Source organism: Haliotis cracherodii, unplaced genomic scaffold (genome assembly GCF_022045235.1).
Source record: "Haliotis cracherodii isolate W230 unplaced genomic scaffold, xgHalCrac1.p SCAF_24, whole genome shotgun sequence".
Lineage (NCBI taxonomy): Eukaryota > Metazoa > Mollusca > Gastropoda > Lepetellida > Haliotidae > Haliotis > Haliotis cracherodii.
In genome coordinates, this window is record NW_027266280.1 from 6101713 (window position 1) to 6120418 (window position 18706).

The 18706-nt window shown below is 41.9% G+C and overlaps 1 protein-coding gene and 1 pseudogene across 1 annotated transcript; both read left to right on the forward strand.

Moving 5' to 3' along the window:
* The first annotated feature begins 205 nt into the window (after positions 1-205).
* On the forward strand, positions 206-6383 carry LOC139472195 (uncharacterized; annotated as a pseudogene).
* Positions 6384-11692: 5309 nt separating this feature from the next.
* On the forward strand, positions 11693-17938 carry LOC139472495 (uncharacterized). Its single transcript, XM_071254972.1, has 4 exons — positions 11693-11735; positions 15321-15510; positions 16893-17141; positions 17795-17938. The coding sequence occupies exons 1-4, from the start codon at positions 11693-11695 to the stop codon at positions 17910-17912; spliced, it is 600 nt and encodes a 199-aa protein (XP_071111073.1). The 3' UTR covers positions 17913-17938.
* The last annotated feature ends 768 nt before the right edge of the window (positions 17939-18706 follow it).

The following is an 18706-nucleotide window of genomic DNA, read 5'->3' on the forward strand; positions in this document are numbered from 1 at the left end:
CTGATAGTTGAACCAACCAAGTCTCTTCTTAAGGATTTGACCTGATAAAAACCACTTTCTACAAATAGTTAAGATTCTTTAAGCGTGTGTAGCAATATCATTCAATACATGTCAAAAGTTTTTTGCCTTATCTCAAGAGGTCAGAATTGCAAGGACTATTCTCCACGTACACGCCACGCTGACTTCTCCCCACCTTAGACAAAGCATGTGGTTTTCCCGGGTACTTGTTTGTTCAGCTGGCTATTGGTGAGTCTGGCCTCAAGTTTTGAATGTGTACATATGGTACAGAGTCTTTTAATCTTTAACTGTACCATGTGATGTTACTGCAGTTATCAGGTCAGATACGTCAGTACAAAACAACTATTCTGTCCCTAGCCACCCACCAAACAACCCCCACCCCACCCCACAAAATCCCCAACTCCCTCTTCTCTCTCGGAATACCAGTTGATTGTTCTCGTATATCGCACCTTCATGCTGTACTGAGCAATGACATTAGATGTGGACAGACGTACCCTTTTGCGAGCCCCTGGTTTCAGCACTGATTATGAGTGATCCATTTATATAATTGCCACTATTGCCTTTTTACGGGAATTAGAATCTGTTTCAGCAGACAATAGAGACTGGTTATTGTCTGTCGTTGACGTGTTATATGTATGACTATTTCTCTTGATAAGTATTGACTTAGTCAATTGTTCACTGCAGTGTTTTGAGCCAATGTTAGAATGACTTGTCTTCGCACCATGTGCCTCAACAGTTCTTAATATAATACCCTAAAGATGATGGTGACTTTAACCTAATACGTTATTTCCACATTCCACTAAATTGCAATTACTAACAAGGTACAAGCCAAGCATAGCTAAAGTAGAAGTAAAGAAACAACTAATTAAGTACCTCCCGCAAGCTGTAAACATTTGTGCAAGCCTTTTGAAAAAAGTTGTGACTTAATTGTGAAAAGCAAAACGAATGTTTGTGTGAACGTCCACTGGCATCAGTTTCCCACCAACATGCATAAAAGAACCATGGCTCCATCGGGGAGTCCATGTAAGGTGATCTAGTTTGACACTTAATGCACATAACATGCATGTCACGTGAACAGGAGCAGTAGTGTACAGAAACGAGTTTTGACAAGAGTCATGTACAGAAGTGTGAACGTCAGGCGTGCATGTAATCCAAGTGTTCATGTGGTTTGGCTCACTTAATTAAGTAAACAAAGCGACAAAACCCCTTCCATGTCCAATAGAAATCTCTGAATAACGCAGAATCTATAGTACGATTCTGACCACATCATAAACGTGTGTTTACGAATCACTATCAAATAGTAATGATACCAGGTGTTCGCGAAAAGGTGAGCATATCCTGCCCCACCGGTGTCACCCGTCACACACACACACACACACATGCAAAAGCAAGTCAATTGTTCACCTGAAAAAACAAGGGAACATATGGTAAAAGTCAAAAGAAGGAACTGCATCCGCCATCGTTATTGTCACTGATGCGTCAAATTTGGAAATGTCCAACAAATGTCCACCACAAAACATTTTGAAAGATTTACTGAGACCTTGAATGTTGTAACTTTGATCAAACTATTTCTGAGCAAGAGTCTATCGTGCTCTTTGAAATCTTGGTACAAAAAGTATGATCGATGTATCTCAAAAGTTGTGAAATGTAAACACCAAAGGCTGGAGCTGAAGTTGACTATTGGACAGTTTCCTGGACAGAGTGTTTCCTTACTCTGAATCTGTATGCATAGATCTAAATATATAACAGATGAGGCGGTCTCACTGATCTCCTTTATTTCTAGTGTTCCTACAAGTACAAGCCAAGTACTTAAGCCAAGAGTATCTACAATGTCGTGTTACCTATGTTTACCGCTAGTAAGGCATAAATATTAAACGTCAAGCCAGACAATAAGCCAAGTGCACTGCAATAATATGTGAGCCTTGCGTACCTACAGTGTTACCCAATTGTACATGTAGTTTAGTGTAACCAAGTGTACCTACACTATAGTATCACTAAAGCTGTATCCCAGTTAAGTGTACCTTTAGTCCATTGTAAGCAAAGAGTGCCTGCTGGTTTGGTGTACGTCAAGGATTCCTTTTAGCATTGATTAAGTCATGTGTATATGTAATATCATGAAATCCCTTTGTACCCACGGGTGTATTTAGTTGCTTGTACTGCTTGTTTTATACTGCTAGTCCACTAAGACACCATGCCATAGATAACCAACTCAGACACATTATACTGACTTTGATCCGTCTAGTCCTTATTGTATCCCCTAACGCCGGACGCAAGGAAGAGTAACAACAAGTTATAACATCCTTCGGCTGAGATCGAACCACAGACCTTCAGGGCAGAAACTAGGTTCCAGACCACTAGACAACTGAGGCGCTTTTCATGTAGTGTTACACAAGTGTACCTACCATGAAGTATAATATACAAAAATAGAAGGGGGTAGTATGTTTGGAGGTGAAAGAAAAGGGAAAATATATCAATGTCTGGCAATGAAAGAAAATGTCCGAAGAAATCAGGCTCTGAAACACATTGTGACAGTCATGAGGCTTGTGGCCTCGGACAGCACGTGCAAGGGGTGTTATGACAGATTTGGCACTCGGAATCGGGTGTGTGCAGACGCATATTTATATTGGAACCAAACGCCCAAAGACACTTTATTCAGCACATTTAATCATAAAGGAAGCAAGAGTGAGTGAATGAGTGAGTGAATGAGTGAGTGAATATGGTTTTCAACCGTTTTTAGCAATATTCCAGAAATATCACGGCGGGGGACACCAGAAATGGGCTTCACACATTGTACCCATGTCGGGAATCGACCCCGAGTCTTCGGCGTAACCACTAGGCTACCCGACCGCCCCAAATGAAGCAAGAGCATTGATCAAGTGACGTTTGCAGCTTGCTGAACGACACATGGCAAAAGCATGTAGCAGGTGGGCACACATCAGAATATAGTTGCCTAAACACTGCATATTTCTCAGTCTGTCATCAGCAGATTGTTGGCCCGATACCAGTGAACACATAACGTTGGCGATCGACGATGCTCGGGACGCCCCAGGGTAACAACTCCGGCACAGGACAGATTTATCAGAACGATGACATTTAGAAATCGGCTGCAAACTGCCACTCAGATAACGGACCCGTTGCAACAGGCAACTGGTGTACGAGTACCTGCCCAGACGGTGCATCATCTTCACAGATGACATTTACATGCAAGATACGGTGTAGGGAATGTAAGCACTGGGATAAAGTCATGTTTTCTGACGAATCGAGGTTCAGTCTCGACTTCCATGACCTAATGACCGTTTTATGGGCGTTAACGTCGTACAGCATGATCATGGATTGGGACCATAATGGTATGGGGTGGTATCACAATGACTGGCCGAACTTCGCTTCATATTGTCCATGGCAGTCACAGGTCAATACTATCAGGACATCATCAATGCACCACTCGTGGTACCATCAACATGAAAAGGCACGTGATCATCGTGCAAGGATTGTGACCCCGTTCCTATAACAGCAATACATCCATATCATGCCATTGCCAATACACAGTCCTGGCCTTTCCCTCATTGAACACGCCTGGGTTGTCATTGGCAGACAGTTACGTCAAAACCCACCTGCCACTCTCAATGAACTCGTTGTTGCTCTTACTTATAAGTGGAACAACAATAGTCAAGCCAACATACATGTAGGTCGACTCACCAGAAGCATATCTGGAAGAACTCATGCATGTCTGGCCTACAGAGTTGATTTTACCGATATTACTAAAGTAGCAGCAAAGTGCAAATTCCGTGTTTCTCTCACTGATGAGTGCAAATGTCGAAGTTGAGCCACTATCTCCTTTGTTTTTGGCATATAATATTCCCAAGGTGTACTTACAGCGTAATGTACCAAGGTCTACATATATTGTGTTGTATGTTATGTAGTGTTACCAAAATATGTTTTAGTGCTTCTGTCCGATATTCAATGGACACTAATTGGTGATGCAAGGGCGACGCATTCAGTAGAACAGGTCCTCATTCACATCCACGGACATCCTTTCTCCGCCACGATGTGCGCCGCCATCTTGAAGTATGACCGCAGTCAACACAAAGTCACAGGTCATGAGAGAATGTGTGGCACCGACCAAGTCACCTACCCAGTGAGTGTGTTCAGGGCCGAATAATCGTAAATGAGTAGGCCCAAATGTAGAGGATGCAAACAGAAGCTGGGTAGCCATGACTTGTGCCGGATGAACTCTGATCCTCTTCAACACTTTGTATTCACTAAGTTCCTCATTACCCGTGAATACACACTACCGGTATAGGCGTAGCAGTGACACGTTAAGTCCGTTAATGAAGTGAGGGAATATTGTCAAGAGCTAGACCTGGTCCTGGGTCGGGGATGATGTAGAACCCCCATCGTCTATACTACTCCGTGTGTATCTCACTGAAGTCAAAAGATCACAAGTCCATCCATGAACCTTTCGCAAATCCTACCGTTGGCTGATATGGTTCCAACTAGCAACTACACTGCATCTCGACCACATGTTTTCACGAAGAATGGAGGAACGTAGTGTATACAGTTTTATAAAGTATAGACTATTGGTTATTTCCATTCAAGGGGCTGCGTTTTAGCATTCACTCGTCCAGCCGAAGGTTCGACCCGGGTTCGATTCCCCACATGGGTACTATGTGTGAATCCCATGTCTGGTGTTCCCCGCCTTGATATTGCTGGAATATTGCTAAAAGTGGCTTAAATCCATACTCACTCAAGTTTTCACTATTACCCTGGGTATATTACCACATTCGGTGATAAATCAGGAATATATTACTTTCCATTCACCATAACTGCAGTTCAATATAACATAACATCAGGCATATCCACCCTCCCTTCAATATTACCAAATGGATATACTGCTTGCCCATACTTTACGACCGCTCAACTATAATATGTACTTGTTCAATATTACAGCATTGGGCTCCTACTTTCTATTCAATATTACACCAGATATACTACTTTCCATTCAATATTACACCCGGAATTTACTACTTTTCATTTAATATTACACTTCCTATTCAATATTCACACAGGAATGCTCAACTTTCCATTAAAGATAACATCAAGAATATACATTTATTACTTTTTTACTCTACATACGAATAAACTGTATATTTGCAGTTCCAAGATACTGCTTCTATTTTTCCATCTACTACACCAGGAATTTACTACTTTTCATTCAATATTACACCAGGAATATACTACTTTTCATTCAATATTACACAAGGAATATACCAATTTTCATTCAATATTACACTTCCCATTCAATATTCAATACTGTGCTTGCTATTCAATATAAACGCAGGAATGCTCTACTTCTATTAAAGATTTACATCAAGAATGTAAATTTATTACTTTCCCACTCTACATTACACGAATAAACTATATAGTTGCAGTTCCAAGGTACTGCTTCTATTTTTCCATCCACATTCAGCTGCGTGTTTGCCAAAGCAAGATGTCGGCCATCTTCCACCATACTGTTCAATCACAAAGGAGCCTGTGACGTCACGCTATCTCCAGCCAGTCACCTGACCACCATTTCTCCAATCACCGCCACGTGGGGAATGACCCAGGATATGACCTGATCAAAGACGTTTTCTGTACCAACATCGACACCATCATCTGTGGGAACACTGTAGACTCCGATCTCTGTGCCACGGACGGGAAAGTGTACACGAACCAGTAAGATTATTGCTGTTGTTGGTCATGACCCCCATGCCAGCCTTAGCTGTTGAAGTGGTAGTTAAAGCAGTGGTAAGTCGTCTAAGGCGCCGCAATTCGCTGTGCAGAGTTGCGTCCCTTGGGCACACCAGAAGCCTTTGATTGTGGGTTCGAATCCCGATTCGCCCCAGTTATGTTTCTTGGTTTGTCAGCACCATACCCGTGCCCGTGGATTTCACCGAAGTGGTAAACGTCTGAGACCTGCATCACTTCGGGTTTTCCTCCCACATCAAACTGACACGCCGTGATATAACTGGAATACTGTTGAAAGCGGCGTTAAACCCCACTCACTCACTCACTCACTCACTCATCAGTTGTTGTAAGAGTAGTATTAGTTATAGTTGTAGTAACTGTAGTAGCAGCAGCAACAGGACTAGTAGTACTAGCTAAAGACAAGTGTGACGTGCAGTGTGTGCCTCAGTGATAGACGCACCTCTGCGCTTCCTTGTATTATTTTGCTTTTTCCTGACACAAGGAAACTCTTTATCTCAAGGTGCCTCTTTGCCAAAGTGAAATGTTTCAAGCCCGACCTGGAGCCGACCAACCCCGCGAAGTGTCCCGAAAACGGCCTCCCCTTGAAGTCAACATTGAAGTCTATTCTGATTGGATAAATTCACGTCCAATGTGACGAAATGCATGTTTCAAATACCAGGATGGACCTGTATTTCAGCAGTGCTGACACTGATTCCTGTACTGTAAATATGCCTGTGGTATTAAACACCACTAACAAGGATCAAAATGAATTTACATTGGGGTTTTTTTGTATCACGGCGATGGATATTAAGATTTTATTCAACATGGGAATTCCAGGTTGGAATGGATTCCCCGATATACTTGCTGGTGTCAGTTAGCAACTTTATGGATCGGGTAGTCAGGTTAGGTCATTGCGTTCAATATTAGCAGCGGAAATAAAATGTTTAATTCTTATTCCAAGAGGCGGTATAATAGATAACATGTTTTTGTAAAGATCCACACGAAGGGGATTAATCACACGTTGGTATGCAGGGTTGGAGTCATTTGAATATAACTTTGTGATCTTAGACCTTGATGGTGCATTAGATCAGGTAATTTACGTTTACTTTTTGGAAGCAACACCATAAATGATGGCGCTATCGTCGAGTTTAGAACAGATAACTGATCTATACAAGTGAAGAAGGGTTAAGTGATCTCCCCACTTGGAATTAGAAACATTTAGCTTTCAGATATGTAATATGTGCTAAGAAAGTAAGATGATGATCAAAACGCATTCTCCAAAATTTCACGTGTGGATCACACACGTACCTGGGAATTTCTGTCTGTTAAAACTCTGATATAAAATAAGGCAAATTTCCTCTCAATCTAATTTGATGAAGTTCTTTTAAAATTCCATGTTTCAAGGTTGTATCAGACACTTTTTCCAAATCGAAAACTGCTGTGTGTTGTTTATTGATGATAGCATTTTTAACAAATGTTTCCTATCCAACCAAATGGACAATTATACATCTGTTTTTTCGAAAACCACATTGAATATTAGTAATAAGATCATTATGAAGGGAAATTTCCCGTTCTCCAGATATGAAAAAACATATTTGACAATGTTTCTTAGCATTAATCAGGTAAATGTTTGTGTAACTGATAACGAATATTATCAGCACCTGTAGCAGTAACCCTATCTCCCAGAGGAGAAAACTAACGACATGTATGAAACTAACGTAAGTTAAAATGATGTGTCAGCTTTAGATAAGGTTTCTTGTAGACACACTGCAGAATCCTGAACAAAGAGCTGTAATTCATTAAATTAGTCCTCAGTTCTCTACAATTCCATTTCAATATATATGAAGAAGCTATCTCTTCGGAGCATTGACAGGATATCTACCCTTGTCTTCCTTGAGGGCGATAAGCTTTGTGTCCTATGATGGCCGTTGTCAGACACATCCATATCCTCAAGGGATCCATACTTAGAGGCTCTGCCACTTTGATTCTTTTTTGAAGGTTCTGTCCTAAGTATAAGTTGTTGTTTTTTTCAATTTGCTTTACATTTGTTTCTGATTTTGGTTGTTGAGTTGAGTGAGATGACAATTTTTATTGAGATGAGGATTAATCCATAGCGCAAGATGCCTGTGAGGGAATGATTGTTTGTGAACTGGACGTCTCTTGTGGAGGCCTCGCATAGACTGCAGTAAATCACAACATAGAAGGAGAAGCTGTAGCCCGCGTGTATTCGGTCTGGCAACCTACTGAATACCACGAAACAGGTCTCGGAACAGTAGCAGGAGGTGGGTTGAAACAGGAACTACAGCATCTTCATATGACGTCCGTTTTTTCCTGAGCTAGAACAATCTTCTGTTCATCCAGAAAAGAGATATTACTCTCATGCTTGATTCACAAAATTTTAGATTGCACTTTCCACATAGGGTAATCTTTTGGAAGATGAAGGATGACTTCTAGAGCAGTTTACGCAGACAGGGTAACAACAAGTACCATCTTTTAACGTCTTTTGGTATGACGCTGCCGGGGACCGAGCCCCGGACCTTCCGCTCTCCGGGCGGACGCTCTACCACTAGACCACGGAGGCGGTCTTCAACTTTAGAAGACAGACGTCAAGAGAAGACATGACAAGGAATCGCGCCAAATTATCAGGTTTGATGAGGGTTGTTAAAGGGTCCTCATCCTCAAAAGAGATTGAATCATCAGATTCATTTAAACATTTTTTGAATGGGAGTGAAGGCCATGGTAGTATCGAATATGATTCGCCCTCCTAGCTCCCAACCTACCATGGAGTGGACCTCCCAACAGACGGCACAAAAGACACCAGGAGTGTATGCCGTGTATGCCGAAATATTTCTTGAGAATATACATTCTACCAGATGGGCCCATGAGCCATCGCCTTTTGGCACTGGCGTAGATGCAAATTTGAATTGAACAAGTGTGGTCAAAACCAGTGTAAATGTATATTCAAAACAATACAATCATATATATACAATTCAAAGCCAATCAGACAAGAAAAGTAGGTGCTCAGGCCTTGCCATGACTAGCCGATTGATAGGACAAGGCCCATCATCCAACCCGTCTAGGCGAAGTATGGATCGAAGTGGTGTATTGAGCAAAGGAACGCTACTCCTGGAACCCATACACTCAACCACCAGACTGCAGCCCTGCGCCGACACAGGCACGAAGACAAATCCTACGGCAAACTCGGTAGCCTAATTTGGTCGCCCCTTACGACCAGCAATGGTGTGCTGGGAATACATTCTACCCAAGGTCCCCACGGGGTCAAGGGCTAAGACACAATAGCAGACATGTACACACATGCAATTATTTATGCATTTAGCATGGAAACATGTATATTATTTTCATTTAATATATTTAATTTGGACAAAGTGTTCTTTTTAAAGAGATTTTTCACCTAAACTTCTCCTCTCTGGATCATGAAGGGGAGAGAGCACTGTGTCAGTAAATATCGTGACTATTTCTGATGATTGCTAGTGGCAGGTGCGCATAAAATGTCAAGTGTTCTGTTGGTGATGCTCTCGTGGTTCTTAATCGTCCAAACGCCATTCCAGTCCTTGACTCGCCTTTGCGTGTGTTTGTGAGGGGTGCCACCTGATGACACCTGGTGGCACATTTTTTTATGGTGATTCAAAATACATACTCAAGATAAAGTCTGAATCGTTCAATAGAGTCTGCTTTTGGCAGAGATTTCTTATAGATATGGAAAGGGTTTTTCGCTTTTATTTATTGACTCTCCCGGTATAGATAACTCAGCGTTTTTACTGTTGTTCACTTACAGGACTGATTGACTTCTAGAAGTTTGTAGAAGACTGTCTGCACCAATATGCATAGCAAAAGAAAGTGTACGTCCATATTTGATGGTGGCCAAAAGTGAAACCAAAATATTTTTATTATTTGATGGTAATGCATTTGATCGGCGATATGACATGAATCATATCCATGAATATCTCACGACAGATGACATGCGTATGACGTCTTAAGAACCTTGCAGGGCACAATTTGGACGACAGTTTTTAAGTGCTTTCTTTTGCCCGGCCTTTTATATGAGAGCGAGAGCCTCATTCTACGATTTGCCTCGCGACTTCTTTACTTGCCAAGTCCGGACAAGATACCTTTCGGAAAGCTCCGACTTCTCTGCCTTCTTCCTGTTTTCTGGGTTCCAGAACGGAGCACGTGCCTCGTTCAAGACATTCGACCATGACACATTCTGGACATTCGTGAGTGCACAGACTTGTGTAACAGGGCCTGTTACTTAGTGCTGCAGCCATATATTTGACCCTTTGCATTGCCTTTTATGCTTGTAGACATAATACTGAGTGTTTTAATATAATTTGGTGATTGTTCATTTATTTTATGTGGTTGTTTACTGATTCCAAAATTGAGTTCTGTTTATTCTTCGCGTTTCAGCTTGGGAATCAACATGTACACTTTTCAAAAATAGAAACGCACAGGTATGTAGTTCACTGAACCTGACTACACAAACAATCCAGTATATAAATTGGATATCTGTTATTGGAAAATGTGGCCTGGTATTCGACAATTGGTGCGTTAAAATGCAGCCATTGTCGATTTGCAATGTTTTAAACCACATTATTTTCACACTTGTTCAAGAATGTCATAGAGGAAAACAGTAAAGCAAAATTCACGTGCAAGTTATGGCATTCGTAACTCGTGTTAGTGGCTATGAAAAGGAAAGCACAAGCCAATAAGTTTGAAAATGCCGAGACTCAGAGCTGCCGATCGAAACATCGCCATTGGACGTAGCCAAATAGGGGAATCACAGTCTTCTGTTGCACGCCACTTCAAAGTCCACCACAGCATTATTTGCCGCCTTTGTGACCGATACACACAGTTCAATTGCACTGCAGACCGTCCGAGAACCGGCCGACCAAGAGTTACCACCCCATGCACTGGATCCCTACATTCGACTGTTCCACCTACGTCATCGCAATGCCACAGCTGCGGAGACTACAGGACGCATCCCTGGTTTGAGGGGGATATCGGACCAGACTGTCAGCAACCATCTTCGCGAGGCTGGAATGCGATCCAGAAGACCCTGTTTTGCAACAGATCCATCGAAAGGAGACAGGTATGATTTAGTGATGAATCACAATGTCTTCTTCACCGGCGAGATGGAAGACAACGTGTTTATCGTTGTCGAAATGAGCGTTTTGCACCATATTGTGTTCGTGAATTCGACAATTTCAGTGGCGGTAGTGTCATGGATTGGGGTAGGGGAGGGGGCATATCCTATACCACGAGATCCGACTTGGTTGTGGTTCAGGGAGATTTGACAGACAATCGCTACATGAATCAAATTCTACAACCTCAACTTCTACCAATCATTGACCGCCAAAGTGAGCTATTTCAACAGGACAACGCTCCACAGCACACAGCTCGTGTCACGGTAGACTACCTTCATAATGCCAACATCAACGCCTTGCCCTGGCCGTCGAGACTGACCAATGCGTTACAAGCAGAATGACACAGAATTCCGCAGGACAGAATTCGTACACTTATCCAGTCAGCGCCGAGGAGATGAAGAGCCGTGATTATTGCCCGGGGCTGTCACGCGAGATACTGAGATCAGTGCTACCTTGTGGTCTTATGTGACATGGCAATGAACAGTTTGCAATGCCTTTGTACAACGACATCATGTGACTATCGAGCTCCAAAATTTCATATTTGTATATATGATATTAAAATCAATATATCGACTTTATTTGGTACTATAAATTTACTAAAAATCTACCTGTGCCTTTGTCCCTAAGGATTTGACCTCATACAAACCAAATTCTACAAATAGTTAACAGGCTTTAAGCAATATCATTCAATATATGTCAAAAGTGCTTGGCCTTATCTCAAGAGGTCAGCATTGGAAAGACTCCACCAGCACGCCACGCTGACTTCTCCACACTTGAAACAAAGCATGTGGTTTTCCCGGGTACTTCTGTGTATTCAGCTGGCTATTGGTGAGTCTGGCCTCAACTTCTTGATTGTGTATACATGGTACAGCGTCTTAAGTCTGTAACTCTACTACGAGATGTAACTGCAGTTATATGCAGTTATTTCTCGAAACAAACTTAAGTTCAAAAACTTACTTAAGTAAGAGTTTTTAATGAGTAAACTCGACAAAATGCATTTCTAAAACAAAACTGAGTTCATTTGTTTACTCCAAAAGATGTCGAAACCACGTAAAACTTAAGTTAGCCTACTTGGTTACTTAAATTTTAATACTGATACAAAATGGCGATTGCTAATAGACAGCGGAGATCGAGAAGGAGACGTGTTTTTTCTAGATCGTAAAAAAAACCTGGATTACATGCCAGGGGAACATTTAGATTTAGATTTCATAACGATTCTATACGTCGTGTCACTCGTGTCCAACAGCTGAATTCTTGATAAGTTTGTTTGGCGAAATTTAGCTAGAGTGAGTTTGTGAGTTTTTTGTTTTTTGTTTTTTGTTGTTGTTTTGTTGTTTTTGTTGTTGTTGTTGTTTTTTTAGAGGGGGGGGGGGGGGGGGGGGCATACTCAGTTTGAGATTTGAGTAAAAGCTTAAATCTATTTCCGGAAACGAGGGCCCGATTTGCGTCAGACTCTAACGACCAACTTTTGAAGGTAAATGGTACTCATCTAAGATAAGTCAGTAAATCGGATGTCTTAAAGCTTACAAGCACCCTCCACACTCCCACACCCCCTTCCAAAGTCTTCTGAAAAAAGTTGCGACTTAATTTTGAAAGCAATAGCGAATTACAGATGCATGTAATCCAAGCGTGCATGCGGAATAGTGTAAGCCAAGTGTGCCTACCATGTAGCGTTACCCAAGTGAACCGGTTGTATTGTGTAAAAATAAAACGTCAAGCAAGACAATAAGTGAAGTGAACTACAGTAATGTGTACGCCTCGCGTACCTACAGTGTAGTGCTATCTAAGTGTACAGGTAGTTTAGTGTTAACTAAGTGTACCTACAGTGTAGTGCTATCTAAGTGTACAGGTAGCTTAGTGTTAACTAAGTGTACCTACAGTGTAGTGTTATCTAAGTGTACAGGTAGCTTAGTGTTAACTAAGTGTACCTACAGTGTAGTGTTATCTAAGTGTACAGGTAGCTTAGTGTTAACTAAGTGTACCTACAGTGTAGTGTTATCTAAGTGTACAGGTAGCTTAGTGTTAACTAAGTGTACCTACAGTGTAGTTTTATCTAAGTGTACAGGTAGCTTAGTGTTAACTAAGTGTACCTACAGTGTAGTGTTATCTAAGTGTACAGGTAGTTTAGTGTTAACTAAGTGTACCTACAGTGTAGTGTTATCTAAGTGTACAGGTAGCTTAGTGTTAACTAAGTGTACCTACAGTGTAGTGCTATCTAAGTGTACAGGTAGCTTAGTGTTAACTAAGTGTACCTACAGTGTAGTGCTATCTAAGTGTACAGGTAGCTTAGTGTTAACTAAGTGTACCTACAGTGTAGTGTTATCTAAGTGTACAGGTAGCTTAGTGTTAACTAAGTGTACCTACAGTGTAGTGCTATCTAAGTGTACAGGTAGTTTAGTGTAAACTAAGTGCACCTACAGTGTACTGTTATCTAAGTGTACAGGTAGTTTAATGTAAACTAAGTGCACCTACAGTGTTCTGTTATCTAAGTGTACAGGTAGTTTTGTGGGAACCAAGTGCACCTACAGTGTAGTGTTACCCAAGTGTTAGGTAGTTTAGTGTAAACTAAGTGCACCTACAGTGTAGTGTTACCCAAGTGTAAGGTAGTTTAGTGTAAACTAAGTGCACCTACAGTGTAGTGTAACCCAAGTGTAAGGTAGTTTAGTGTTTATTGTTAAGCAAGTTTACCTCTGCTGCCGTTGTAATATGCAGCTATCAACCGGCTCGCCTCGCATCAAAACACAGGGCTTGCGGGCAGATGACCATGGAGTACGCTGATCACTGTGTCGGATTAACGAGGCATATTAATGAGTGATTTCGGTAATTCGTTGGAAATTAGGTGTGCTGGAGCCGCAGTGCGAGACCCTCGGATTAACGAAGCTAAATAGGACTGATTTAATCGGCTCCCATCAATAGTGTCGGATAAAACCGATTGTCGGATTAAGTCTCTGGCCATGAAAGTAATTGATTTATGAAAATGTCTGGAGAAATCAAGCACCCAAACACAACACTGTCACAGTCATGACCTCGGACAGCACGTGCAAGGGGTGGTATGACATATGTTTGGCATATTTTTTATTGGAACCAAACGCCAAAGACACTTTATTAACACATTTAATCATTAAGGAAGCGACATTAATAATCATGTGATGTTTGCAACGTGCTGGACGTTTCCGTGCTACAGGCATGTTGCAGTAGTGGGCACACGTCAGAATTATTAATGTTTCTCAATACAGTAAACTACGGTTAAAACGAACTCAAAGAGACCACTTATTTTACTTCGTAATAACCGTAGTTCGTTATAAGCATGTATACAGCATGTATACATCAAATGGCCGGGACCAAAAAATAAGTTCGTTATATCCGTCAGTTCGTTATAAACATGTTCGTTATAAACGTAGTTTACTGTATGTCATCAGCAGATTGTGGGCTCGATACCAACAAACGCCTAACGTCAGTAACTGCCAGCGCTCCTGACGCCTAAGGGTAACAACCCCGGCACAAGACAGATGAGTCAGAATGATGGCATTAAGAAATCCGTTGCAAACCGCCACTCCGATAACGGATCGGTTGCAACAGGCACATGTTGTGAGAGTACATGCCAAGACGGTGCGAAATCGTCTGCACAGATGGCATTTACGTGCATGACGTCCACGAGTCATCCCACAACGTACTGCACGTCATTTGAATCAGAGGCGTCTGTGGAGTAGGTAACGTCAGCGGTGGGAAAATCGATGTTGGGCTCTGTCATGTGTCCTGACGATTCGAAGTTCACTCTCAACTTCCATGAATGAAGGAATCGAGTTTCGAGACGACCTATGGTTTTTTTATTGGCGTTAACGTCATACAGCAGGATAGTTTCGGGGTGGGGCCATAATGGTATTGATTGGTATCACAATGACTGGCTGGACTGCGCTTCATATTGCCCATGGCAGTCACGGACACACCCGTAGTGCCATTTGCACATTTAACATGAAAATGCACGTACACATCGTGCAAGGATCGTGACCCAATACCTTCAACAGCAAAACCTCATTGTCATGTTATGGCCACCAAAACGTCCTGGCCTTTCCTCCATTGGACATGCCTGAGATGTCATTGACAGACGGTTACGTCAACGTCAAAATCCACCCACCACTCTAATGAACTCTGTGTTGCTCTTACTGATGAATGGAATAACATAAGGTAAGCTGACATTGGTCGACTCATCGGAAGCATGTCTTGAAGAAATCGCGCATGTCTGGCCAACAGATTTTACCCAGTGTTAGTAACGCAAAACGACCCCCATATCTCCTATGTTTTTGACACATTATATTACCCAAATGTACTTATAGCATAATGTATCAGATTCTACATATACTGTAATGTAACCCAATTGTGTATGTTATGGAGTGTAACCAAAATATGTTTTAGTGCTTCTGTCCGATATTCAATGGACACTGAATGCTCATGCGAGGCCAGTGGAAGAGGTCCTCAACCACCCCCACAAAAATCCTTTCTCCGCCACGTTGTGCGCCGCCATCTTGAAGTTTGACTGCAGTCTTCACAAAGTCACGGACCACGAGACAATGTGTGGCACCGACCAAGTCACCTACCCCGACCAGTGAGTGTGTTCAGGGCCGAATAGTTGTAAATGATTAGGCCTAAATGTAGAGGATGCAAACAGAATCAGCGAACCACAAGTTCCTGGTAGCCATCATCTTCAACCCTTCAGGGGTTTTCATTCACTAAGTTCCCTATCACCCGTGAATATACACTACCGGTATATGTGTAGCAGTGGCACGTGTCTATTTAGAGACTGGCAACGAAGTGACGGTACATGGTCAGGAGCTGGACATGTTCCAGGGTGGGGTTATACATCGTCTATACAACCCTCATCGTCTATATAAGGGACGGTCGGGTAGCCTAGTGGTTAAAGCGTTCGCTCGTCACGCCGAAGACCCGGGTTCGATTCCCAACATGGGTACAATGTGTGAAGCCCATTTCTGGTGTCCCCCGCCGTGATATTGCTGGAATATTGCTATAAGCGGCGTAAAATCATACTCACTCACTCACTCACTCACTCATCGTCTATTCTACTGCGAGTATATCTCACTGAAGTCAGAAAAGCACAACTCCATCGATGAACCTTTTGCGAACCCTCCCTTTGGCTGATATGGAAGCGATGTGTAGAGCCGATGTAATCTGAACGCTACTTGGTCTGAACATTCCCTTGTTCACATCTCCTTGAACCAGACCGTGGTTTGACTCGTAGGTTCCACTAAGCCACTACACTGCATCTAGACCATATGATTTACGGGGAATGAAGGAACGTAGTGTATACACTTTATGAGGTATAGAATATTGGTTATTTCAATTCAAGGGGCGGTTGGTTAGCCAAGTGGTTAAAACGTTCGCTCATCAAGCCGAAGATCAGGATTCGATTCCCGACATGGGTACAATGTGTAAAGCCCATTTCTGGTGTCCCCCGCCTTTATATTGCTGGAACATTGCAAAACGCGGCGTAAAACCATACTCACTCACTCACTATTTCCATTCAATATTACCCTGGGTATATTACCGCATTCGCCTATACATCAGGAATATATTCCTTTCCACATAACTGCAGTTTAATATAACATAATATTACTTCAGGAATATCCACCCTCCCTACTGGTTGAATATACTGCTTGCCCATACTTTAGAACAGCTCGACTATAATATTTATGCTTTCAATATTACAGCACTGAGATCCTACTTTCCATTCAATATCACACCAGGAATATGCTACTTTCCATTCAATATCACACCAGGAATATGCTACTTTCCATTCAATATTACACAAGGAATATACTACGTTTCATTCTATATTAGACCGGACATATACAAATGACATCTTTATCACATCATGAATACAAATTTATTACTTTCCCACTCTTCATTAAACGAATAAACTATATATTTGCAGTTCCAAGATACTGCTTCTATGTTTCCTTCCACATTCAGCTGCGTGTTTGCCAAAGCAAGATGTCGGCCCTCTTCCACCATACTGTTCAATCACAAAGGAGCCTGTGACGTCACGCCATCTCCAGCCAGTCACATGACCACCATTCCTCCAAGCACAGTCACGTGGAGCCATGACCCAGGATATGACCTGATCAAAGACGTTTTCTGTACCAACATCAACACCATCATCTGTGGGAACAATGTAGACTCCGACATCTGTGCCACGGACGGGAAGGTGTACACGAACCAGTAAGATCATAACGCTAATCATAATCATCATCAGTAGCAGTAGTAGTTGCTGCAGTAGTAGTAGTAGTAGTAGTAGTACTTGTTATTGTAGTAGCAGTATTAGAAGATGTTGTAGTAGTAGTAGCAGTAGTTGTAGTAGTAGTAGTAGTAGTAGTAGTAGTAGTAGTTGTAGTAGTAGTGGTTGTAGAAGGTAGTAGCAGTTGTAATAGTTGTAGTAGTTATTGATGTTGTAGTAGTAGTAGTAGTAGTAGTAGTATTTGTTGTATTAGTAGCTAGAGTAGTAGCAGAGTAGTAGAAGATGTTGTGGTAGGAGTAGTAGTAGTAATAGTAGTAGTAGTTGTAGTAGTAGTAGTAGTAGTAGAAGTAGTAGTAGTAGTAGTAGTAGATGTTGTGGTAGTAGTAGTAGTTGTTGTAGTAGTAGTAGTAGTAGTAGTAGATGTTGTGGTAGTAGTAGTAGTAGTAGTAGTAGTAGTAGTTGTTGTAGTAGTAGTAGTAGTAGTAGTAGTAGTTGTTGTTGTAGTAGTAGTAGTAGTAGTAGTAGTAGTAGTAGTACTAGCTAAAGACAAGTGTGACGTGCAGTGTGTGCCTCAGTGATAGACGCACCTCTGCGCTTCCTTGCTTTTTCCTGACACAAGGAAACTCTTTATCTCAAGGTGCCTCTTTGCCAAAGTGAAATGTTTCAAGCCCGACCTGGAGCCGACCAACCCCGCGAAGTGTCACGAGAACGGCCTCCCCTTGAAGTCAACACCGAAGTCTATTCTGATTGGATAAATTCATGCCCAATATGACGAAATGCATGTTTCAAATACCAGGATGGACCTGTTTTTAAGCGATGCTGACACTGATTCCTGAACTGTAAATATGTCTTTGGTATTAAACACCAGTAACCAGGATCAAAATGAATTTACATTGTTTTCTGTATCACGGCGATGAATATTAAGAATTTATTCAACGTGGGACTTCCAGGTTGGAATGCAACACATTCTGGTGTCAATTAACACTTAATGGATCGGGGAGTCAGGTTAGCTGATTGCGAGTCATCGTACAGTACGTCACAGACAGTCCGGTTACTGCTTGTATAAATCTACATAGAGATGTTGTCGACAGTCCAGGTGCAGATACTGATGTTATAGACAGTCCAGGTACAGATAATGATGTTGTAGGCAGTCCAGGTGCAGATACTGATGTTGTCGACAGTCCAGGTACAGATACTGATGTTGTCGACAGTCCAGGTACAGATACTGATGTTGTAGACAGTCCAGGTGCAGATACTGATTATGTAGAAAGTCCAGGTACAGATACTGATTATGAAGACAGTCCAGGTACAGATACTGATGTTGTAGACAGTCCAGGTACAGATACTGATTATGTAGACAGTCCAGGTACAGATACTGATTACTTAGACAGTCCAGGTACAGATACTGATTATGTAGACAGTCCAGGTGCAGATACTGATTACTTAGACAGTCCAGGTACAGATACTGATTATGTAGACAGTCCAGGTACAGATACTGATTATGTAGACAGTCCAGGTACAGATACTGATTATGAAGACAGTCCAGGTA

Excerpts from the sequence above, each read along its gene's own strand:
- LOC139472495 (XM_071254972.1), top strand. The coding sequence starts at position 11,693 with ATGTGGTTTTCCCGGGTACTTCTGTGTATTCAGCTGGCTATTG. Across the intron at positions 11,736-15,320 it reads GTGTATTCAGCTGGCTATTG|TGCTTCTGTCCGATATTCAA; the intron begins GTGAGTCTGGCC and ends AATATGTTTTAG. Across the intron at positions 17,142-17,794 it reads GGGAAGGTGTACACGAACCA|GTGCCTCTTTGCCAAAGTGA; the intron begins GTAAGATCATAA and ends CTTTATCTCAAG.